General features: G+C 29.3%; 4 protein-coding genes and 1 non-coding gene across 5 annotated transcripts; 1 reads left to right on the forward strand and 4 right to left on the reverse strand.

Annotated features, from left to right (window-relative positions):
- Window positions 1–401: 401 nt before the first annotated feature.
- Window positions 402–3,316, reverse strand: LOC101493242 (putative peroxiredoxin-2F, mitochondrial). Its single transcript, NM_001364981.1, has 5 exons — window positions 3,085–3,316; window positions 2,965–2,994; window positions 2,127–2,285; window positions 1,023–1,117; window positions 402–685 (listed from the first exon to the last, which is right to left on the reverse strand). The coding sequence occupies exons 1-5, from the start codon at window positions 3,283–3,285 to the stop codon at window positions 580–582; spliced, it is 591 nt and encodes a 196-aa protein (NP_001351910.1). The 5' UTR covers window positions 3,286–3,316; the 3' UTR covers window positions 402–579.
- Window positions 3,317–5,860: 2,544 nt separating this feature from the next.
- Window positions 5,861–7,005, reverse strand: LOC101493769 (uncharacterized). Its single transcript, XM_004486079.4, has 2 exons — window positions 6,761–7,005; window positions 5,861–6,417 (listed from the first exon to the last, which is right to left on the reverse strand). Exons 1-2 carry the CDS (start codon window positions 6,884–6,886, stop codon window positions 6,187–6,189), a joined length of 357 nt encoding a protein of 118 aa, XP_004486136.1. The 5' UTR covers window positions 6,887–7,005; the 3' UTR covers window positions 5,861–6,186.
- Window positions 7,006–10,028: 3,023 nt separating this feature from the next.
- Window positions 10,029–14,511, reverse strand: LOC101494089 (3-dehydrosphinganine reductase TSC10A). The gene is made up of 4 exons (XM_004486080.4): window positions 13,778–14,511; window positions 12,040–12,187; window positions 11,009–11,299; window positions 10,029–10,417 (listed from the first exon to the last, which is right to left on the reverse strand). Exons 1-4 carry the CDS (start codon window positions 14,300–14,302, stop codon window positions 10,398–10,400), a joined length of 984 nt encoding a protein of 327 aa, XP_004486137.1. The 5' UTR covers window positions 14,303–14,511; the 3' UTR covers window positions 10,029–10,397.
- Window positions 14,512–14,653: 142 nt separating this feature from the next.
- On the reverse strand, window positions 14,654–21,009 carry LOC101494397 (protein trichome birefringence-like 10). The gene is made up of 4 exons (XM_004486081.4): window positions 20,338–21,009; window positions 16,111–16,500; window positions 15,853–16,011; window positions 14,654–15,188 (listed from the first exon to the last, which is right to left on the reverse strand). Exons 1-4 carry the CDS (start codon window positions 20,772–20,774, stop codon window positions 14,849–14,851), a joined length of 1,326 nt encoding a protein of 441 aa, XP_004486138.1. The 5' UTR covers window positions 20,775–21,009; the 3' UTR covers window positions 14,654–14,848.
- A 2,346-nt stretch (window positions 21,010–23,355) lies between these two features.
- LOC113785216 (small nucleolar RNA Z102/R77) lies at window positions 23,356–23,437 on the forward strand. Its single transcript, XR_003471370.1, has one exon. It is a non-coding gene; the product is annotated as a small nucleolar RNA Z102/R77 (small nucleolar RNA).
- Window positions 23,438–25,902: the final 2,465 nt, after the last annotated feature.

Here is a 25,902-nt window from a genome sequence, read left to right on the forward strand (position 1 = left end):
AGATTTTTATTTTTATTTTATAGTTACAAACAAGATTGAATCTAGACCGTTCAAATTCAATTAAAGGACCATGTCAAGGTTTTGTTAAAAAGGGGAAATTCGACTGCAGGGAATCTGAGTCTGACAAAACCTCCGAAAAAAGAAATACCATGCTCTAAAGAGTGATGAAATACAAAACATAAGTCATACAAAAATTAAATTGAGAAGATGTGAAAGACCAAAAATACATCTTGCTTGGGTCCGCAATTTTGAAAGTATTTATTTAGTTCAATCCCTTGGAAAATGAATCCCTTCAAGAGATGTCTTACTCTTGTAGTCTTGTTGCTGCCATGACTAGGATTTGTTTGATAAATCATATGAAATTATTGAAGATACTATGAATTTCATTTGATAAATCATATAAAATGAAAGAAATACAATTACTCAAAAACAAGTGAACCAACACATAAATTCTTAAATAACATTCTATCAGCTCAGCTGGAAGAAGCATCAGGTACATTTTATTGAACACTCGTCATTGATCAAAAAATAAAATTATTGAAGAGTTGCTATATTCATAAAGACCAACAGACAGAAACTTCAAATCTGTCCTAAAATGGTGTCTGCGCCAGAAACCTTGACATCAGACGGAGCTTCTTCAATGTTAAGAGCCTTAACCTTTCCATCTACCACATATGCCGACCATCTAAACAAAAACAACAGCTAATATTTTCAGAATTGAAAAACTATATTATTAATTATAATGAAACATTAAAATACAAGTGTTGTGTTCTAACTTTGAAATACACTATTAAATATATACATTAACTTTGCTACGCTGCTATTGTTTGGTGATTCCTTCAATACTTTACCTTTTTTTTATTTTTTATTTTTTTAACTAAACCATAAAATAGTGATTTTGCCGCTTTGGTATTTGATCTAGTTTTAAAACATCTGAAGAAAGTAAATTCATTCAAACATTAAAAGAAATCCTTTTGGTGTCCATGAGCCTGATCTTAGTTCAAGGAGGGTATATAATATACCTTTCAGATCTGGTTCCAAGCAAAGCACCAGAGAGATCAGTAGTTAATTCCAAGCTTTTGTGGAAGCTCCCATCAAAGTCTCCGTAAAATTCAATCTTAAAAAAGACAAAAAAAGGAAATGTGAATACCATAAGGGACCAAATAGATTTTTGTTCTTCTAAATGCTGATTTATTATCATGGTATTGATTTAAGCATGATAATCACCATAAAGATATCTATATTGAGTTACTGAGCATATATTATGTACATTGACGAGCTAAATTTTTGCATGCATTAGAAACTACAGACTTCCCAGAAACCAAAGATCTCATAAACCCTTTTATTCTTTTGAGGAGTGCTAGCAACATACTTGCTGAGAGAAACTCCAAAGTCGTGACTATATTTCAAAAGAACGGGTCAGAATGTTCCATTTTTTTCTTGCATTGGAGTTTGTTGAGGCAGATGACACTGTGTAGGACAAGTTTATTTTTTGTTTCAAAAAGATCTTAAGCAGTAAAAGTCACACACACTAAGTGTGTAGAAGAGGGGTATTGCACTTTTGAACCTGCGGTCTAGCACATCGTTCTTAATCTCTCACTTAAAGAGGTGGAAAGGGAGTGTTGAACGTGTTTAAAAGAGAAAGTTAAAAAGTTATTGTTAGCAATTTTCTATTCTTTTAGTACAACAATTAGTACAACTTCCACATATTTCTTCTAGGCAAATCACTACAATCAAATGAAAAAGAATACCCTCTGTGAAACAAAATGTCTCTTGCCCTTCTCATTATTATCTTTAAACTTAAAACTAGCAGAAACAGATTGTCGTCGATGCATTATAATCTACAAACTCATGACTAGCACTAACAAAATGACAATGCAGAAAAAGAACATGCTCAATTCAATTAAAAACGAATTTAGAGGTTGGAATGATCCTTTAGCTGTGATGCTAGAAAAAAGGAATATAAACAGAACAGAAATGCATTTAAACAAATACAACAGTTGTACTACAAAGCTAAAAAGTAAAAAGTAACCACTAATGCCAAGACAAAGGAAGGAGAGAAAAACAATCAAAAAGCATAGAAAGCCTTTATTAATAGTCAAAATAGAATAAAGTGAAACACTTACAGCATCTTTGGCTTGAAGCTTCTCAGCCCAAGCATTCATAGTATATGGATCATTAATAGCCACACAAACAACAGAATCGATCCCTTTAGCCTTAAACTTCTCAATATTATCCTTGTATGGAGGAACATGTTTGCTTGAACAAACTCCTGTGTATGCACCCTGAGAGATAGTCAAAACATTAAAAAAGAAAAGCACTACTTTAGAACTATGAAACACCGACATAATCACAGAAGATTTGATAAGTACTAGTCAACAAATTGGAATTCATATATCAACCAATTTTTTTCTTCCATTTAAACTCATTTAAAAAATTCTTTTAGTTGCTTCGATAGGGGCAATTGTCGTAGCTCACCAGCAAGAAATCTTTAGAGAACTATTAATATAAATCCACATTCAACTTTTTTTTATTGCCGATACATTTTTTTGCTCCAGACTTGTTATACTATTATTTAGTCAATCAAATCTGTTGAATTGTTTGTTGTTCATATTGAATTGAACAAAATTAATAGAAGTTGGCCAATGATGCTCGCACAAACACAGACAAAGAAAACAACACCGACACATACACAAATATTAATTTAAGATAATGGAAGCTATTGAATGTAAACACATGCATCAGTCGTGACAGACATATTGAAGGTTGGTGCCACATAGCTTTAGAACAAAGCTATAAGTTAAAAAAACACATTTCTTTGGAACAAGTGCAACAATACAAAGAGACAACACAACAAAGTAGAAGAGATTTTTTACAAAAACAATGCAACAAAACAATAAAGACAATAAAAATAAACAATAAATAGGAATTTATTATAATAAGAAAATTGCAAAGTGAACTTACTGGGAGACCAAAGATGACAACCTTCTTGTCCTGCAATATAAAATTGAACAAAAAATGAAAAAAAAAAAAAAGTATTGGAAAATTGGAACGGAATAGAGAAAAAATAAAAATGGCGTGGACCTTGAAGATGTCTTTGATTGGGGTGGTGGAGAATTTGGAAGCAACACCATCGTCCCAAGTTCGAGCTTTCTGGAGAGAAACATTGGATGCGGTAGAGACTATGTCAGAGCCAGTTGCAAGCTTTGCGTAAGACCTGATGATTCCAATAACTGATTTTACGGATGAAGAAGAACGAGCTCGATTCATCACAAAGTTTGCCATCTCAGAAATTGTGTTTCTGCTGAGTGTGTGAGGACACAAATGGAATCAATGTTTCAATATCTTTGTAACAGGCTTTTCTCTCTTGTGGCCCAATTAATTAGGCCCTTTCTTTTTGGGCCTTCAATCCAATTTTCCAACCCAAAGAAGAAAGCATGTATTGGAGTAAACCTTCATTTTAATTTATATATGCACTCAATTTAGTTCTTTAGAAAAAAGTTCAGAAATAGTCATGACAATTACCAACTTTTATTTTATTTTTAATAAGAGAATTACCAACTTAAGATACACTAATCCCTAACAAAAATTTAAACGCCCAATACAATTTCTAATTTTGTAATTTTTAAGCATTAGTTATATAATGAGTACTTTCCTAAGAAAATATACAAGGGTTCGCAAATTTATGAGGGGCAACAATGAATCTTTATTTTTTTAATATACTTTTGTTTATAAAGTTTATAGAAAATGTTAATTAGTATTTTAAAAGCATTGCTTAAGAGACTAAAATAGTAAATTTTTATTGAAAAGTGTATATTTAATGCATTGAAAATTGAAATACTTAAATTTTTTCAATATATTAACTGTTTTACTTTAAATATTTAGATAGTTATTATTTATTAGGACATTTGTTAGCTACACTCAAAATTTATGTTTTAAAAAAGGACCCATGTTTTATGAAATACGTTGTATTAGAATAAATTTTATAAAGAAAAGGAAATTAAATTTATTTTATCAATTTGGTATTAACACGATGGTACATTATTAAACGGTGTCTGCTGATAATAAATAATTAAATTCAAATAATTAATAAATTTCAGTGAAAGTCGCATTAATTTTTGTTTTATAAACAAATGTCACCGTTTAGGACAAAAATGAATGCACACATCTTGCTAAGTAGGCCAAGAATATTAGATGGAAAATTGGTCGTTAAAGGCAAATCCTAAAGCTAATTATTCAATCATATACACCACTTTTCCAACGGTGCGAATAGGATCTTTTTCTTCCTCATGAAAACAGTGGTAAAGATCTAGCTAAGTATATTTGAATTTGATAAAGTGTACTTCTATATATATAAATTTTCAGTGACTTTTTGGACATCTCTTTCTGGTTGTCTTGCAGCAAAGCAATAGTTCGAATAGTATTATCCACTATCAAAAGTCGTGATTGGAACATGTCATGTCTCAAATGAGGCCATAGCAATATTGATTACTATTAGAAAATAAACATGCTTTGGAATTTCATTTGAGGTGAAACTATAGTACTACTAGGATTTTTGGTGAAAGGAGAGGCCACAACAATATTGATTGATTCTTCTAATGAAATTGGGAAATCACCAATATATGTTCAAAATATTGCTACAGCTTGTTGGTGAAAGCATTATGCAAAAATTTGAAAAACTGAATGGAATAGATTAAAACCAATTATTTTAATATTACATTTTTTTTTTGTTTTGAAAAACTTTTATTAATGACAATGATATTAATGCATTTTACAATTGTCCCTCGTAAAAGATTTGAATCTCTCCCTTAAATTTAAAATGTTAATGAATTTAAGTTGACACGAGGTCAATTTATATTTTGTTATTCCCTTTTCAATTTTTTCTTTTCAATCTTTATCTTTTCAATTTCCAATTTTATCAATAAAATTAAGCATACGAACATGATGTATTAAGTCTCACACACACTTTTTTTTAATCATACACACATATGTAAACAAAAACAAAGGATATGATAACTCTAGAGAAATATTTGTTTGATTACAAGTATAAATAAATAATAAATAGTGTTTAACTAGACACATTTATAAAAAATATATTATTTAATTTTTATCTTTCTTTACTTGTGTGAGTGTACTTAAACATTGTTTATGTTTGTGATTAAGTAAATATTTCTCAACATCTCTAATGATTTAATTTAATTTAGTGATAAGAAGACCGGTATTAGATATATAAGTTGTGAATTCGATTCTTTAATTGAATGAAAACAAATATAATTCTTTTTGTAAGTACAGTTTCAAAACATTTTCTACTTTAGATTGAGTCACAATTTCCTCTAAACATGAAAATAGGGTGGAGACGAGTTTTGTCTTCCAACTCCACACCAATTTTCTAATAGTGTAAAATTTAAATTCTCATCTTTGTATGCGACGAGGTTCGATTTTCCTTACCTTACAATCGCATTCATTTCTATACAAAATAATAAATTTAAAAGTTATATTTAATATAATAAAATAATAATTATTGTACAATAGTAAAATTAAAAAAATATTTTTTTATAAAAAAGAAATTATAATTTTTAATATTTAAAAAATATTAAATATGTGCATGTATATAAAATTAAAAAATGACAATAATATTACTGCAGAGTGAATATCAACATCTAAATTCATCTCCGCTTTCAAGTTTTAATTTCGAAGAAAACTCATACCTGTATCTAATCAAAGCAGATTTCTTATCTAAATTAAAACGAGTTCGGATGAATCCCCATATATGATTTATATGTTGTCATTATATAATATATGATTGATATGTTGTGATGATATAATAAAAAAAGAAGAAGAAGATATGATACAAAAAGTATTAAAAAAATAATATCTATCATTAATATCATTGACCGCCGGAACAAGGACAGACTTATTGTGAAACTAGATAACCGCAAAATGCTTGTCCACCACACAGTGAAAGGTTACAAAACCTTTGGTTGCACCCTCCTTTATGATGACTAATATTAATTAGGTGTTTATATGGTTTGATTTCCCATTTACATAATCACCTTTATATAAATAGCAATAGAACTTAATTAGCCATACAATATTGCCTAAAGGCTAAAGAATTATTAGACACATAAATGATTAAACATAGTAAACAAATTAATTAATCAGTAGAGATTGAAAAAACTTCATCCATTAATTCATCGGTTTGAAAGAATTCTTGTTAGGAACTTGAGAAATGATTCTTGTATCATGAGACTGCTTTTGATAATTTGAGTATGAATTAGATCTTCCTTTCTTTTGCTTTCTTTTTGGCTGTGTTGCCTGTGGAATAAATACTCCTGTTCCTTTGCTTTCTCTTCTCATCAAAGCCTGCTCATAGAGGAAATCAGCATGTGGAGGAGGATGAATTGCTCTAGAAAAAGCCTGCAAAATGGAAATAAGTTTAATTCAGCTTGTTAATACAGAATTTAAGGTTGAGAAAAAAGAGTTAAGAAGTGAAATGCTAAGAAGGTCGCATGTTAAATCTTCACCGTCAACAAAATATTAATTATATATGTTAACATGACTGATTACTAATTTTAAAAGAAAAAAAAATCACATTTGAAAAAAAATTGAGCTTGATAAGATTATATAATGAATAAGAAAAAATTCTTCTATATTAAAAATGTCATGATTGGAAGGAGAAGGATATAATAACTAAGGGAAGAGAAAAAATATATGTAATTATGTGGTGCATGTATTTGAGGAGGTGCAAATAGTAAATAACCTGAATAGAGTTTGTAGTTGGTTGATAAGCAAGAGGATCCTCATCTTCATCCATAATTAGTAGAGCAATTTCCTTGCTCAAATTTGCAAATAATATATCATCTTCTAGTTCCATAGCAACCTCCATATTAGTGCAATCTAAAAGATTCTGTAATTTGGTATGAAACCAAGTAAATTGAGTTTCTAATTAATCAAACTTCCAATTATGTATGTATATATCTCTTTTTTTTGATTGTGAATGTTTAGTTTTATAAAGGGGAAAAAGGTAAGAATGGGTGAGTTAAGCCATATGGGGGGTGGTCATGTGGGTTAGTGGGGCCATAGTCAGAGTTGCCAAGCTGGATATGGAGCCCACAAGAATCATGGAAGTGTGTTGTGATATTATCCTATTGATCAAAAAAGGATGAGAAACAGCAGGCAACAGCCCATGTCCAGATATATCTTGATCCAAATATTCAATCTACAAAGTGCATTTATTGGTTGTGATGCCAATAGACTTCATTCTCTTTCATCCTCATCTCCAAAAACACTAAGTTATGGCTCAAAATTTTCAAAGCCTTCATATGTATATAGGGGACAAATGAAATTTGTGTACAAAAGATTCTTATTTGATTTCCATCTTCTTATGTTTGCTTATGGTTAAGTTAAAATTAAACCAATCAGACAAATATTATTTGTTTAGTTCAATGGATCTAGATGTGTAACTTGCAATGAGGGTTATCCAATAGAGTTGGTCTAGTAGATGCATATGCTAGATCATTAAGTACTAAGTAGATAAAATATGGACCGACATATATATTCTTTAGTAAGAGGTCTTTTATTTATTTGATAAATAAATATTAATGAGTTAATGATTATGTTGGTTTTTAAGGATTTTAGATCTCTAACTTGTATTTCTTTGATGTCTAATAACTTATAAATTGAGGTAACTATTTGAGACTTAACTGAAAGATCTATCATTCAATTCTTGTTTCAATGTATTTTGTTTATTATGTTAACATTGAATTATATAAATAAATAATATTTAGTTCTTGCTAACATATATTCTAAGGGGATAAGTTAAAAAATTCAAAAATAGAAATATTGTTTTTATAAAAAAAATAAATTTTGTTAGAGGTTAGATATACAAAGTCTTTATTTTTGATTTTTTAATACGTGACTTTAACAATAATTTAGCATTTGTCAAAATACTCAGTAAAAATAAAACACTTGTCATAATATTGAGATTAAATTAGCTGTGGTATGATTAAGTACTATAGAATTTTTGGATTGATTATGAGTGGCCAATGTGCCTCTCAACTCAATTTACAATTTGCTTAGCCGTCATGTATGTCGGTTGTCACGTGAGCTTTATTATAAATTATAGAATTGTTGTCCGGAGTTCAAGTCACTGTTATAGATACTCATGTTTTTTTAACATTCTGTCATAGATACTCACTGTTTATTTTAGCATTCTGGTACTGTAGAGTTTAGTGTAATATTGTATCCAATAATAAATAAATCATTTAAAGTTAGATTATTTTTTACATTTATTTATTTTTTAAATAATTTTAATTTTGTATTTGTTGAATTTTTGAATGTGAGTAGTTAGAAATGAATTAACTATTAAATATTATATAAGTGTGTTAATATATATACTTAATTCTTTAAAATTTTGATTTCCAACTTTCCAATAATATTTATTTTGTCTCGTGAGTACTGAGATCCAAATTTCAAAAAGATATATTTTGCTACGCCATTTGTTTTTATACTATTAGAATATTACTATTTTAAATTTTAATTCAATAATATTGTTATATTAATATCTTGTTTGAAATTTAAATCAAATTAAAATTTTGTTGTGCGTAAATTTATAGTAATATTTCAAATACCATCTATTCTAAACAAAAAGGAAAAAAAAGAGAATAGTGCTATGAAATATTTAATTCCTAGAAGCCTAAGCCCTCCCTGTATAACAGCCTAACGGGATCTGCATGGAGAATACTCACTCGAGGGTCTAAGAAGATGGAGATGGGAAGAAATTTTCCATAGTTTGAGGAAGGGATGATACTTTACACCTTATGGAGACTTGTCCTGAACAATTTACAAAAATATCTTATATATGTGTATAAATATAAGTATTTTATGTTATATTTATTATCTTTTCATTTAGTTTGTGTGTATTTGTCTTTTATATGTGATGTTTATTGTTGTCACAAGACTATAAATATTGTCTTAGTATTTAGATGTTTTATGGTTAAGTTTTTTATTTTTTGAACTACTCATTTGATTGAAAAAAATAAAAATATTATAATTTTTTTATGTTAACAGGGTATCTGTAAGGACAAAGATATGAGAAAAACTCTCAATGTTAGAGAATAGAGACAAGGGTGTGGGGTAATTTGGATGACGAGAACGGGAAGAGACCAAGCGAGAAAATAGTCTCGATCCCGTTGACATGCTTACTTTACTTAAAACCATTGTCTTTTCATCTAAAGGAAAAAACATTGTGGTCTTTCCCATGATCATATTGTAGGGTTTATATACACCACATTTTTTTTCTACTACAGCTAAATTATCTGAAAATTTAATTTTTAAGTGTACTTTTTTATGTTTATTTTGACATATAAATATAAACGGCTTAGTGATGTAAATAACTTGGTAATAAAGGAGGGAGGAGTGTAGAGACAAACATAAGGTTTGCTTAGAAATATCCACACTAGTGAACTTCTTCTCATAAGGTTTGCTCAAATAATAATGAAAAATAAATCAATGAAATGGAATATATTTATAGAAAATTTGTTATGCAATACATATAATCTTAACCGATATTTTTCTCATCACTCACTTTTATTTTAATTTTATTCATTAGTGAACTTCTTCTAAAACAGAGTTGCTAAGGGTATGTTTGCTTAGCACATTCACCAAATCCACGGTAAAAAGACATGTTGCTGCAAAAGATTAGTTTTGGAACTTCTATTAAAATAAAATGCAGTGAAAGCCGTATTTGATACACGATTGAAGACAACAACGTCAAACCAAACAAATAAATGCTAAATCATCAACTAAATCGTATTCCTATGCAAAATTACACTGATTCTTAGCTTAAAGTCACAGTACACAGCCAAATGGCCAATAAGCACAGTCCCCATCGAAGATATTCGGCTAAACCTAAAGTCTATTTGTTAATTGTTACAAACACTGAATCTTTGATGCAAGGAAATCTTCATGCTTAAAATAAATATATGATTTAAATAAACATATAATAACTACTAATTTATCCACCAACGAAAGCAAAACATCATACACATTAAAGAACTAGAGAGCATACACCTTTTACTAATAGAAAACACTTGAGGCCAACTTGAGACAGTGAAAAGTAGACAGTACAAAATGAACGGTTCAAAAAAAATTAGGATACTAAATTGAAAATCATTTTGTTTACTTACAAAATTGTGAGAAATGAAAACGAGTTAACAAGGTAGACCACATACTCTCTATCAAGTATCAGGAGATGAAAATCAGAAACCACAAAGTTGAACAACTAAATGTGTATGGAGTCCTCATTTGTCAACAATCATTTTAGTTTACCTAAATGAATTTCATTGTAGAGCAGTGTGAACGAAGACCACATAACAGAGCATAGAGCTCAGAGTGCATCAGCTGCTTTCAGGTGAATCTGTATGAAGAAGAAATGATCAAATAAGAACATACATCAATTCTTCATTTAAATTTGTCTATGAACCTTTCTTAAACTTTAACCAAAACCAAAATTTATAAAATCAATCTTAAGTGAGGTATAGAAAAATGCCTTAATATAAAATGGCGACTTCCTAAAGCCAAGGAACCATGCAAAACAAAGTGTCCAGGACTAACATCAAATGTACACTTACCCTTAAGTAGCCACGTACCAAGTTTATTTTATAACCTAATTTTAAACTAGCCCCTATGTTCAACAGTTTCCATGTGCATCCTTAATATTAGAAAACGTTTTAATTTGTTCACCCACCTAACCTATACATACCAACTGTTAGGCATCCGTTAATTTAGTACTGAGGTAACAAATGAGAAGCTGATGTGGTAATGATTGTGTGTGCATATCATAACGTTACCAAATCAACCAGTTACGCCCCAAATATTGTTTTCATTGTTTTCGAAAATAGGTTCTCCCTAACTAGTCTTCCATCTTTCCCATGTCATAATTGTTCATTGTAGAAAATTTTAGAAAATGAAAATTAAAAATGTTTTTAGCGAGTAAACGGATCCTTACATTTCCTTTCCTTGTGCCACTTCTCTATACTTCCATACCAGTTCCATTGGAAACATAGTGCGGCAATACGTAATATTCCAGCAGTAACAACTTCAACAAATGCCATTAAGAATGACCTCTGAGGGGATAAACCTGCAGTTGCTAGGGCTAATGCAAGTCCCTCCAGATTGCAATAAATGATAAATCTGCCATGCCTTATGCCATCTAAAGCTTTCTGAGCAACTTCATCGGGTTTCATAAAACCGGAAGAGTCTGCAATGATTTTGGTGATCTCTGGTTTTCTCTTATTTTCTGCAAAAATAACATTTCAGTTTGTGCTTTGACTTGGATTACATTACAGGATAATAAATTTCCCAATAGATTACACCAAATGGTACTTGGCATAACAAAAGCACAAATTTTCAAATTAGGATTTAGGACTGAGCTAACAATATCGCACATCACAATATACCCAAAGATCTTTTCATAATAAGGAAGCTAGAGTTACTAAGAGGATAATACATACTGAATAACTAACAAAATCATCTGCACATCACAAATTTTCAAATTAGGATTTAAGACTGAGCTAACAATATCGCACATCACAATATACCCAAAGATCTTTTCATAATAAGGAAGCTAGAGTTACTAAGAGGATAATACATACTGAATAACTAACAAAATCATCTGCACATCACAAATTTTCAAATTAGGATTTAAGACTGAGCTAACAATATCGCACATCACAATATACCCAAAGATCTTTTCATAATAAGGAAGCTAGAGTTACTAAGAGGATAATACATACTGAGTAACTAACAAAATCATCTGCAAATTGATGCAGAATTTGTTTCACAAATTAAATAACTTCAGAGTTGTGGATTTAAGCACTTCAATTGCAGGCCCTGTTTCCACATCCATATTGAGCCTGAACTAAACTAATGAGTTGTTTAGAAAAGGCTACTTACCTAATTTTCAATGTAAAACCAACCTGATTCAATTGCCAAAAGTAATATGTGTGAAGAAATGAGCTCAAACATCCAATTTAATACCTTCTACAAGTCCAGGAGTATCCGTGTCTGGAGGGAATATCAGAGATACATGAATATTATCTTCTATAACCTCTTGTTGCAATGCTTCTGCTAAACCACGGAGGCCAAATTTACTGGCTGAATAAGCTACATAACCATAAATTCCCACCTAGGTATAAACATAGACTCCACATTAGAAAGAAAGTAAAAAAACCACATTATTAGATCAATTCTCGATCAACGATCAAGTTATAAACTTTGAAGAGTCATACTACGAATATTTCACCAAAGAAAAATAGTAATGCAAATAATATTTTACTTGTGCCAAGTGTTGAATTGATATGCCAAAAGTAATAATAGTACTAAACAGCATCCTGCTTTTATAACACTTCTAGTAAAACTGCATATTGGCTGACCAGTGAGTTGATATGTTTGGATATTGGAATGCAAAGGAAGTGAAGGGAAGAAAACAAAACAAAAGAAGAGAATGGAAAAGAACAATGAGTAAAATGGTTAATTTCGATCACTTGAATGACGATTTTGGAGGATCATATGAAAATCCATGATTTTCTTCCCTATTCAAACATGACCCATTGGGGCTCTGTTTCTTGTTCCAAAACATCCCCAACAGTCTAGGACATAATTGATTAACCAGAGCATATATTGAAAAATAATACCTTATAACTGTTGGTGGTTAGGTTTGGTAGGAAAACAACCCTGTTGATGGTCACAAACAAAAAACAGGTACCGACATTTTACTTTTACCCAAGGAAGTGGATATTTGAAACAACACTGGCAACACCATCTTTCCAAAATGTTCTCTATTATTGGATACAATTCTTGTCGGTCTCTCGCCAAACCATGTGGGTCTATTCCTATATGTGAGAATCATTTTCAAAATGACAGGATCTATATGAATTCTATTCAATAACAAACTGTGTTACAATAGTGTCAAATAGTGGTGTATATCCACAAACCATAATTGCCGCTGAAATACTGTAGAGCATTTTAGTGAAAATCTTTGCAATTTTCACTGCAATTGCAGTATCAAACCATTGAGAACTTGTTTTACCATAAGTAAGCTTCATTTATTTGCTAATATAAAAGACAGTACAATCATATTGATCATGCAGTGTAGGGGCATTCCCCATCAACTCTAACATGCCAATTCTAATAGTTAAGCCTACCAACTCATTAGTAATATTACACACAGATTGTGCAGAATCCCAGAGGGCATCAAGTAAGCAACTTATCAACTTCTTCCAAACACAATTCAATAACAAAGAGAAATTGAGAATCCACAGTCTTAACTCTTCTCTAGTAAGAGATCGATTATTTTCCTTCTGCAAGCGCAATTCGACTATAAGTTGTCTTGGAACTATCCAATTAACTCATTGTTCAGCAGCCAATCAATATGGAGAAGGTATAGAAAATGGAGTCAGTCTCATAAGTCACTACACTCCCTATGTTTTTCCCAAAAATGCAGAACTCCTTCGGGGCTTTTTATCAAACATCTTATGACCATATTTGGCCCAATCAGAGTGTCATAACACAACACCTAGCCAAAATGACCCAACAAGGGCACTATCATCATGACACCCAATTCCGATGAAGCAAAGTTATGTCATTACTAAAACTAGTTTACTTAAGAATCAATCAATCAATCCTACAGTAAAAATCACAACAACACAAACTAGTTACTAGTAAAACAAAACACAATTGATTGGTAGAATTTTGAGCATACAGAATCCAATTATACCTGACCAGCCTGTGAAGAAACAAGAGCAATGGAAGCAGGGAGGGGATCCTTCCTATTCTTCATATCAGGCAAAACAGCCTTAATCATATTCAAACAACCCATCAAATTAACGTCCAGAGTAAACTTGACCTCACTCAATTCCATCTTCTCAAGCTCCAACGCATAGAAAACTCCATGGTTCAATAACAACACATCAATAGGCCCCGCTTCATCGACCGCCTTCTTCACCGCATCATAGTCCCGCACATCCGCCGCGTAAATAGCCACCTCGATTCCCGTAGCATGCTTGACGGCGTCCCTAGCTTCCTCGAGCTTTTTCATAGATCGAGCCATGATGGAGACACGGGCTCCATCGGCGGCAGCACGGTGGGCGAGGGCGAGGCCGATGCCGCTGGATCCGCCGGTGATGAAGACGTGACGGTTGGTAATTGGGATCTTGACTGGACGGGGACGGACGATGAAGTAGAGGAAGGGGAGGAGAATGAGAGGAAGGAGAACAAAGAAAGAGAAGAACGCGTCTGCCATTGATGATGCAGCTTCCTTCAAATCGAAACCTTTCTTTAATTAATAATTTGTAAATTGTCAATTTTACTAACTGTTATCGTCGTCTCTTCTGTATGCTTGCAGTTGCATTATGGATGAAAATATTCCCAATTCAAGTGCACAACGGTGTCGTGTCATTTTATTATTTTAATTTCTAAAATATTTATATAAAGATTTATATTGTGTTATATGATTAGATATATGTGAAAAAAAAATTAGACCAATGGTTCATACAAATTAGATCGGTGGAGTTTTCACCGAAAGTGAAAAGAAACGGAAACAGATTGTTTTTGAAGCCGCACACTAAACAATGTTACAATGGAGCCATAAAAAAAAGCCTTCTAAAACAATAATTTGAATCTGTATCATCATGACTGTATTCACAATTCAACTAATAATAACAAAATTTCATAATTACACTAGTGTTGTTGTTTTCCATATCTAATCACAATGGTCTACCAACAGCATCATATATCCCTTTTTCACAATGTTACATAAAAAAATTTAATGTTATGTTGCAATTTCCATCTAACGAGAAGTCTCATGTTTGAGAAAAAATGCATAAAGTAGCTCATTCCATGTATCAGGTACACCAGGAAGACACCAATGGCTACAATCTTGGTGATGTGTAGGATTTGCATTAGGACCAAGATAATATATAGATGAATGTCCATCTTTTCTTTGAGCTGTCATTCTTGTTACATTCAATACTTTGTACTTCAAAAATTGTGAAGTGTTGTTTGTTTGCGCTGTTAATGCAGAATTGGCAATTTTGAACTGTGACCAATTATCTTTAGGTACCAATGAGGAACCAAGCTCTGGTAGTGTTTCCAAATGACAGTTTCCACCTTTCTTCCAATCTCCACCTCTGTATTTTACGTCACATAAATTTAGTTTTTCAACATTCATAAATGATATTTCATACATGAGAAGTAAGTTATTATTTTCAACCAAAAGAAATTTTGAGTTGTGTAACTCTTATGCAAAACTGTTAAAAGGCCCAATTCCAGTACAGTCACACTACAAAATTTAGAGAAAGAAACAAAAACTATAATAAAGAAAATTGGCTATAAAATCGTATCATAGATTTGTCATTATCAAGTTTGGATGTAATTTGAAAATATGTGACTCCGGGTGGATAACCCATTAAGAGCCGTCAAGTATTAAATTTTAGATCGTGCTTCGTATTATTTTAAAATTCTTACAATAAAAAATTTCATGTATTTATATTGTTAGAAATTTATGGTCGTTTGATCAGACGACTTCAATTTTAAGTTCACTTTTAAAGTTAATTTGTTAACTTACTATCATATGTTTGATCAGACGACTTCAATTTTAAGTTCACTTTTAAAGTTAATTTGTTAGCTTACTGTCATATATTCGTAAGATCTTTGATCTAGCAATTTTGAATCGCAATGCTTGTAATATTTAATGATAGAAAATTCAAATAGCCAAACATTGTATACCTAGGAGAATAATACTAGTGATACTAATAAATTAAAGTCATTTGAATAGTGAAACAAATTACAAACCTGAAATGCACAGGAGCATAAGTACGAAAGAAAACTTGAGTCTTGCTAGGATTTATTGTATCTTGTATCCAATTCAATATTGTTTCCATAGACTTCTTATATGCATCTTCTACCTTCAAATCCAATTTAACTTCCTTACCTTCTTGGAAATAACAACCCCTGGACATTTTCAAATACATTTTTACTTATATTTTATTTGAGATGAAGTATTATTATTATATAAATTAGAGTAATAAAAACTAAGGAGGATTGCATTACCATTTAATGGTTTTGTCATTATTCCACCAATGTCCTGTATTAAGAATCAAAACATCAGCATCTTTCCATTTGAAAGAGTTCCAATCCATTTGATCCAATTTCAAGGTTGTCCTAATCTTTTTAGTAGTTCCTGTTGGAGGCCTACTTTGCAATACAAGAAATGGAGCTCTATAGTATTCTATTGTACAATTATAATCCTTGAATTTGAACACCAAGAACCCTTTGTGCTTTGTAATGGGGCTACCATTTACTTCATAAATTGATTCCTTGTTAGGAACTTCAGAAGAGAGCATACATAGTAGTGATTCCCATTGGTTTCTTCCAATTGAGTCCCCAGCAAATACTAGGCGCTTGTTTCTTAGTTTCTCCAACATCATTGTTGCATTGAATCTGTTTTTTTTTTTAATTTAATTAGTGAAAATTAGTTCATCAACTCTTTCATCAAATGAGAGAGAACATATTCAGTTTATTTTTTTAGTTAAAATATACAAAACAAGTAAACATATAGTGTCACCAACATGATGTTTTTTTTCTCTCATTGTAATTGTTACTTTCACAAAAGAAAAGAAAATGACATCATATGTAATGTATCAAAATTTAGTGTGAAAATGTTCTAAACACACCTCTAATACGGCGTTGTCAATTTTTGACAACTTAAAGTGATTAAATAAAGTGACACATATTTTTTTATATAATTGTTTTATTTGAACTATTTGAACACACTGTATTTAGACACCGTATATTAATGAATGTAGATGTCAAACTTAAAGTGAAAAAAAATATAATATATAAATTAAATACATTATTGTTATGTTTTGTTGACATTTGGTTTTGTGTATAACCTTAAGTTATCTATTTCATATAATCGTCTAAAATAATTTTACTGTAGAGCCTAACCAATCAGATAAATTAGTTGTTTTGTTGAATAGTTTCTTAGTATTAATTAGCATTTTCAATGTATAAAAGATGTTTGCTTTCAAATCAAATTTATGGTGCACAAGCGAAGTAAATGTTATAATACTACATATAAGTGTGAAAAATGAATTTATGCACAAGTTTGTTTTACTTATATACATTAAACAAAACTTTGCTTTCAGCCATCATATAGGCATATAGTGTGATTAACACCCATCAAAAGGGCTAATACTCACAACACAGTTGAGCTTTAATGGGTGGATTTATTCAATAAACATTGATACCATATAGGTAATATGTTGAGGGAGCACATTAACATACTCCTAATTGAGAGAGATGTTAATGATTTAAAACGGCCAATAGGTTACACTACCGTACGGATATGAATTTTTTTAAAAATACATCAATGAAAACGCATAATTTTTTTATATAATTTAACTAACGGACTAAATTGTTTAATTTACGATATAAAAGTACAATAAAAATCTGAAAAGTCAAAAATTCTATTCAATTAAATAACAAACAAGATTGTGTTTAAAAATATTAATAAATTAGTTTATAGTTTATTAAACTTGCTTATCAGCTTGTTTTGTGAAACAATACGCGTTTGATACATAAATTTCTCGAGACAATGTGTTTGTGTTATGAGTTTGTTTTGTGAAACAATGTGTTTGGAAAGCAAATTTCTCTTAATAGTTTATAGCTTTTTTCATAATATTATCTCAAGTAACTTTCTTAGTTAATATGTTCATATATTTTTTCTATTTTTAACCTTATTAATTATTTATTTTATTTTATTATTTTAACCCTTCCGTTAAATTAAAACAACCACACACATGTTGTTGGACTCCATATGACTTTCTTCGTCTTCTCTGCGATGTACCTTTTAACTCAGTTTCTTCATTGCCATTGAACCAACGTCTAATGCCTCAATTTTTTAAGGTACCAAATCTTTTTATTTCAATAATATTAATTATATATGGATATTAAAATAAAATAAAATAAAATATACTTAATTAAAATTATATTCAAATAAAAAATTGACAGTCTCTCTATTTAATTATTTTTTATTTTTTATTTAAGATTTGAGCTATAAAGTATACTGTATATGAAAATATTTTAAATTTTATCTAATGTTAGAAGTTATTCGATAAATTTTAATAATTAAATGAAAATTAAATTAAATAATTAATTTAAGTAGTTAATAAATTTTAATTAAAAACAAATCTTTTTAAAGAACCCTAATTCCAATTTTAATTAGAACAAAATTTTGTTAAACTTTATTTATTTTTAAACTGAACTTAGTTTACTAAAATTATACTTCTAAGAATTAGAGGGTTAAAATCCAAAAAATCAAATAAAAATAAAACTAATAATATTGAGTTACTTGAAGGTGTTTATTTATTTTTCTAATCAATGCATATCTTATAAAATAATATAAAAGTATTTTTAGATTGTAATTGTTAAAATTTTATTTGAATCTATTAATTCACGTGATGAGTTAAATAGTTTTATTGTAATTTTTATTGATTTTTTTTATTAAAATTTAAAATATTTGTTTAGAAATCTTAGTTATAATTGAATTATTAATAATTTTGAAAAAAAAATATTTAAATAACTACAAAGCTATAAATATTTTATATACCCAAAATACCTAAATTCCAAAGATCGAGTGGACTCCACCCTCTCCCCTTCCCTAACAATTTTAATAACCCTCAATTATTGTTATTTAATATCTGACATTTTACTTTTAAGTATGTTATTTAATTAATTATTTCTATTTTTGAAAATTGTTATTATTATCTAGTGTCCGAGTCGTAACACTAATAAATTTGATCGGCTCCCTATTTAATTAATTTCTGAATTTGTCTTTTCCCCAAAAAACTATCGAGTATTTCATGGTGATGATTTTGATTGACATTAAATATATACATCTAATAAAATATTTCAAATTAAAATATAGTATATAATTTTATATATTTATAAAAGTTAAATTTATTAAATATTTTTACTATTAATCAGTAAATTTTTCCATTATAATTTACGACTTATCAACTATCACCTAAGTTTTTCAATTATTAACTAATTTATTACTAAATTTTATCAAATAAAACACAAACTCAAATAAATAAAAAATAATATATAAAAAAATCAAAATCAAATAAAACACAAACTCAAATAAAATAATCAAATAAAATACCCACGAAATACAATACAAAAACTAGTGTTGCTCAAAATAAGTGTGTTTTAGAAAGAAAAATAAATATAAATAAATAAGTGTCGTGTTACTTTTGCAACATATCATTAATTATTAATTTTACCCCAAATTAAAAACTGTATACCAATTTAAAATCATTATATTTTATTATAATGTATGACTATTATTAATAGTCAACAGGGAAATTTTATAAAATCCTTATACTTATCTATTTATTTATTTATTTATTGTTTTTCAGAATTTATATGAAAAAACATTAACAATTTTCTTTTTTTACAAAATTAAAGACTTTTATTTTAAAAGAAAGAAAGAGATTTCGGTGTATGCGCTGCACGCAGCTACTCTAATGTTCAATTAAGATTGAACATTTCAAATTATAAGTTTATTATTTTAAATTTAGAAAAATTAAAATCTATCTTAAAATTTGAATGTGTGATAGTGCTCCTAATTCAAAACCATTTTTGTCTCATGAATTTTCAATCCCCTCGTCCGTACAAATATGGCAAATGGCAATTGCCAGCCAACTCAAAGGTCACTCTCAAGAAGATGGCAGCTAAGTAAGAGTTAGACATGTTCAAAGTCACACTATGATCTGATCTTCAATGTCGCTCTCAATATTTGTACTTTCTACCTACCTCTTTATTTTTGGATTCGAATCAATCATATCATCATTCATTGATTAGTTAGATAACATCAAATCAAACAATTCAATTCATATTCAACACTAACAAATCAAATTTAATACTACAAACTTAAAAAATAAATCATCCAATGAAACAAAATAAGTAAATAGTCCTATACTTTTTTTTATCATCCAATAAACCTTTAATCCTTATTTATATTTTTTATTGAACAATTTAAATCATAAAATTACTGCTAAAATATATTTGCAATGGCGATTGAGACTACAAGAGAGCTTGCTTTCACATATTCAATAACCAAAAATATTGTTTACAGTAAACAAAACATCTACAAAAAACTGTGGTGAAAACAATGATAATTGGTTTTAGTTTTGTCTTTATTAGATTTTTTTTATTATTTTCTTTCTGTGGATAATTTGAAAACAGAGAAACAAGTTAGAATCGTAAGTGTACCTTGGCAAATTACAATCTTTGGGTTGCCATCTCCACTTTGTGTAGAACAAATCAAGTCTTCCATTCTCAGAACACCGAAATCCTAAATCAAGAAATTTGCAATCTTTTGATTCATACAATGGATATTTTTCATCCCAAACCCAATTACCCTCAAATAAATCACACCCATCACACTTTTCATCAAGAAACTCAACTCTACTATGTTCTTGTTCCGTTGACCAAGTCAACCTCTTGAATTGACCCGAAAGACCAAATTTTCCATCGAGTTCTCTAAAATCCAAGTAGAAGAAAAAACATATAGTAAAGGCAAGTACTAGGAAAAATCCAACAACACCAAGAGACGGTTCTAACAACCTTAAACGCTTCACCTTCCTTAATGTTTCAAACACTAACATGTCTTCCACGTGTTGATTTGGAGAATTCTTAGTAGAAGACATTCAATTCTAAAATTATAATTTGTTGTATCAATTTAATTTAATTTAACGATGGCGGTTTGTGAAGAGTGGAAGATGATACAAAACAAGAAGGGTAGCATATAAGCAATATATGGCACTTTTTATGCACCCAATAAAATTGAAGCTTTTATATAATCTTTTGCTTGATAATAGGTTTAAATATCGTAAATGATAAGCCAAATGGGAAAAGAAAAGATATGGGTGTTCAACAAGCAAAGGAGCATTCAATATGATGACTTGTTATTTTATTTTTTTTTGACAACTTCTTGTTATAGGTACATTTATTTATTATTTTGTTTTTTGTGACAACTTCTTGTTATATATTTATATTCATAATGATTAATGTCATAATTTATACTTGTGATATCATTAATTAGATGAATATATCATATGCAAAATCTTTATCATAAGGGTGATTTAAATCATAAAAAACCGAAGAGTTATTGGACTTTTTCAAGGCATAAATAAAGGAAGCGACGTGCCCCACGTTGTTACGAAGGGAGTGGGGATATTCGGTTTCTAAAATTGGATTGTAGTGTCACTCTTATAAAAAAATTAACTACCTCAATTTGTGTTTAATTTTGATTTTTTGTTGTTGTTAATACAAATGCGAAGAATGATTATTAATAATTGATTATACCATGAACGATAGAGTTTAGAATCAAAATTATTTAATTTTTTTAAGTGATTATATGTGTTTAAATAAATTTAAATTAGTATCATTTATATATGATTGTATATTCAAAATTTAACTTCTCACTTTTTTCATTTGATACATGTTAGTAAATTTCATAATCAATTGAGAGCATATCTGAAAATACTTCTATATTAATTACAATAAATCTTTTTTACCAACAAAAGAGGTATTCTTTTTTTATGAGATTAAACTCAAGAAAAGATGTGACTAATAAACTACTAAAATAAAAACCTAAGAAAAAGGGAATAAGAAAAACTAATTCTATCATAAGTATAACTCAAATAAATGAGTTAACAAATGTAGTAAAATACATTAAGTATGTCCAATAATACATCTCATTTGCTCATCAAATATGAGATTCCATTTAGTTCTCAAATATTATAATTATATATCCCGCTTTTTTTTTAATATTTATTAAGAATAAATATTTTGGTATGGCCTATTTTTTTACAAATATGTGTATGTAGTTTTTTTTAAAAGAAATAGTAAGTTTTTAATATATAACTTTTAAAAACCACTTAATTTTATCAATTCTTAATTTCTACAAACTGTTTTTCTTAAAAAGAAAATACCTCTCTTTTTTTTTGTCAAAAAAAACTTTTTAAATGTTGGTTTTTTTATAGTTATTTTTTTACATATATAGTATATGTTTCTTATATTACTAATAAAATACTCATGCTTTCGTACATGTAGTATCAATTAAAAAATTAATATCTTCTTTATGTTATAGATAAAAATATTTAATTTATTTGAATTAATAATGTACAAATAAAATTGAAAATAATAATGAGTTGTAGTATTTTATTTTTGTGGATTTTGAAGGAAAATGTATTTAATCAATAGTACACTAAATATTGAAATTAAAATTTTGTTTATATCTTGAATATTTGTCTCATACTTTTTTATATATCATTGAGAAATATATCATGTGTTTTTTTTAATACAAATATTTGTTATATATTTTTTATATGCATCAATTATAAATGTTATCCCTTATTATATTTATTAATGATAAATATTTATCTCATATTTTTTATTTAAATAATTTTTTTATTTATCGCTAACAAATAAATGTACAGTATTATTTATGTATCAATTACAAATATTTATCCTGTATTTTTTTTTAATATTTATCAATAATAATTTTTTGTGTTATGATTTTTTATATTAAACACCGACAATTAAGTTTGATATTTATCTTACGGTTTTTTAATACTTTTTATATTTGTATATGTTTTTTCGTGTTGAACATTTATCTCACATATTAAATTAATTTATTTTTCTTTAAATTTATAATTAGTATTTAGTATTTATCCTATATTTTTTAATTAGTATTGAAACACTTCTAAACTATCACTTCAAAACTGAATCACTTATCAGTTCCTTGCAAGGCTATGTAAAAAAATATAAGAAAGTGGGTTGAGATGGGATTAAAATTTGATGATATATAGGATAAAACCCATCCAAATATATAGCAAAACCACTTTAATCAGTGGAGCTTTGACGACGTTCGGGTACTTTTTTTTTTCTTCCAATAATTTTCCGTTTTTCAATCTGTTGTTATGAGTTCAATAAGCTGATTTTGTGGTTTAACTACCTATTAGTTTAAACTAACCATTACTTCTAAGTGTCAGAATCATCAAGCATGCTATGGAAATTATTCATTTGCTAACTGACCAGAACCCTATTCAGGTTATAGTTGATGCTGTCGTCAACAGGTATGCTTTGTTTGTTGGGAAAAAAACATATTATTTGTGTGTTGTTGATGGTTGCTTAAATTGTGTTTTATGTTGTGAAAACTGTATTTGATTTTCTATTTTCAATTATATGAATGTGGTTTTTCTTATTTTTCTGGTTTGACGTGGAGGATGGAGTGATGAATATTTGTTTTCCTATTGGTTTGATTGCCATAACGATGGCATTTTGTATTAGCTCTATCTGACCATTCTCCCTATCTTCTGAGCCAGCTACCAACAGTTCCCTGCGGTGGTAAGAGTAAGTGCGTCGTCAACGAAAACATTATTCTGTATTAGACGGTTAAATGGGTAGATCGGTGTAGTTATGTTAAGTGGAGATGTTAAATGACAATAGGGAGGGTGCCTGTTAAAACAATATTGGAATGTGCAACAAGAATTAGTTTTCTTTTGAGTTTCAATTTGCATATATCATTCTTTAAATTTCATAAAAGTGTCACTTTTATTTTTAATGACATAGATCAATACTTTCATAGAATAATAATCAATTATGGTTAAGAAGTAAGAACAAGCAACATGAGTTTTTGTCCTTGAAGGACTCAACAAATCAGAATGAGTATATTCAAAAGGTCTAGAGGTGTTGTGTTGGTTAGGACCAAAATTGCCCCTCTTAGACTTTCCTAAAATACAATGATCACAAAATTCCAATTTTTCAATTTTGTCACCATTAAGCAAATTATGTTTTGATAACTTAATTAAGTCTCTTTCACTTACATGTCATAACCTCATATGCCATATTCTAAAAGATGAATGCAAATTAAAGCTAACAACTAAAGCTTGTGCAATTATAGTAGAACCTTCTAAAATATACAAGTCATTTTTTTAATGCCTTTAACAATGATATCATCTTTATTAATAATAGTCACGATACCATTATTTATGTTTGTGGAATATTCTAAAATGTCAAACATACCAACATAAATTAATTTTTTTTTTAATTCAGGTATGTACCTTACATCATTGAACAGTAACTCCTTGCCATTGAACATTCTGAATCTGATTGTTCCTTTGCATTGGACTTTACATGTTTTGTTGTTGCCAAGCAGAACGACTCCACCATCACGAAGATCTATTGATTCAAAATAATCCTTTCTTTGACACATATGGAAAATACAACCTGAGTCTAATACCCAGTTCTTTTCACCTCCAGAATTTGAAATATCAACGCCTTTGCAGATTCATAACCAGCATCAACAAGTGCAACATTTCCTGAATCTTGAGAGTTTCTTGATTCATTTCTTTCAGGACAATCTTTCTTGAAATGTCTCTTCTTGTGACAATGAAAACATCTATACTTCCTTTCAGATTTTGACTTTGAATTGGACCTTTGTTTATATCCATTTGATCATTTCTTGTATGTTCTTCCTCTTGTTACATTCATACTTTCAGCATGATTATCATTCTTGAACTCAATTCTTTTACAACTTTCCTTTGTCCTGATGGAGGCATGCACTTCTTCAAGAGTAATTGTTTGTTCTCTTCCAAACATTATATCATCCTTGAAATGTTCATATGAACTTGGCAAGGCTATAAGCAAGATCAGATATTTGTCTTCATCATCTAGCTTGACTTCTAAATTATCCAAATCATCAAAGATCTTCTTAAAATCAGCAAGTGAACTGTGACAGGTTTCTCTTCATCCATTTTAAAATAGAACACTTGTTGTTTCAAGAAGAGTCTATTTGAAACTGATTTAATAATGTAGAGAGATTCAAGAAGGTTGTTGTTGTTGGTTCTCTTGCAACCTCCCTCAAAGTTTTGTCTCCAAAACATAAGATGATTGTGCTATTTGCTTTTTCAATTAGTTCTCCCTTTTCTCGAACCGTCATTGTTGTAGGAAGAGTCGATTCACCCTTCAATGCGTTCACCAAGCCTTATTGTACCAGAACAACATACATCTTTATCTTCCACAGACCAAAGTCATTTGATCCATTGAATTTCTCAATGTCGAATTTTGTGGTTCCAACCATTCTTGCTCCCTTCCCAAAGACGGCGCCAATTGTTAAAACAATATTGAGATCTGCAACAAGAATTAACTAACAAAATTGAAAACAGACAATTGCAGAGAAAAACGAAAACAGAGAACGTTCTGAACAGAAGTGACAACCAAACAAACAAAAAAATAGAAAACTAGAAAACCAAAAAACAGAGAACGTTCTTGGTTTTCTGCTGAAAACAATGAATGTTCTGAAAACCAGAAAACATAAACTGATTATCGTTCTCTGTTTTTTGTAGTTTTGTAAAAAAACCAGTTTTTTATATCAAATTAAACGAAAATTAAAGAAGGATAAGAGAAGAATAACATCTAGAATTACGTGTTCGGTCTCAATTGATGAGACCTACATCATGAGCAAGCAAACAAGATTAATTCACTATTAATGATTGAAGTTTACAAGATTAAAGTCTTCTTAAGATTCTCCTAGTATCTATAATTGTTTATGAACCAACAATACTGACCTTTTTCTCAATCTTTCTTTTCTCTATTTAATCTTTCTTATTTGATCTTCTATGAATCACAAATTGTTTATGCCTCTCTAACTAACTCTCAGATTTACAGATATGACATACATCAACGCATGTCAACATGTTACAAGATTTTTTCCAATACATATTTAAAGGCACGTTGCTTAACTAAGTATAACAACCTTGGTCATAACTA

This window comes from Cicer arietinum, chromosome 1, assembly GCF_000331145.2.
Source record: "Cicer arietinum cultivar CDC Frontier isolate Library 1 chromosome 1, Cicar.CDCFrontier_v2.0, whole genome shotgun sequence".
Taxonomy (NCBI): Eukaryota; Viridiplantae; Streptophyta; class Magnoliopsida; order Fabales; family Fabaceae; genus Cicer; species Cicer arietinum.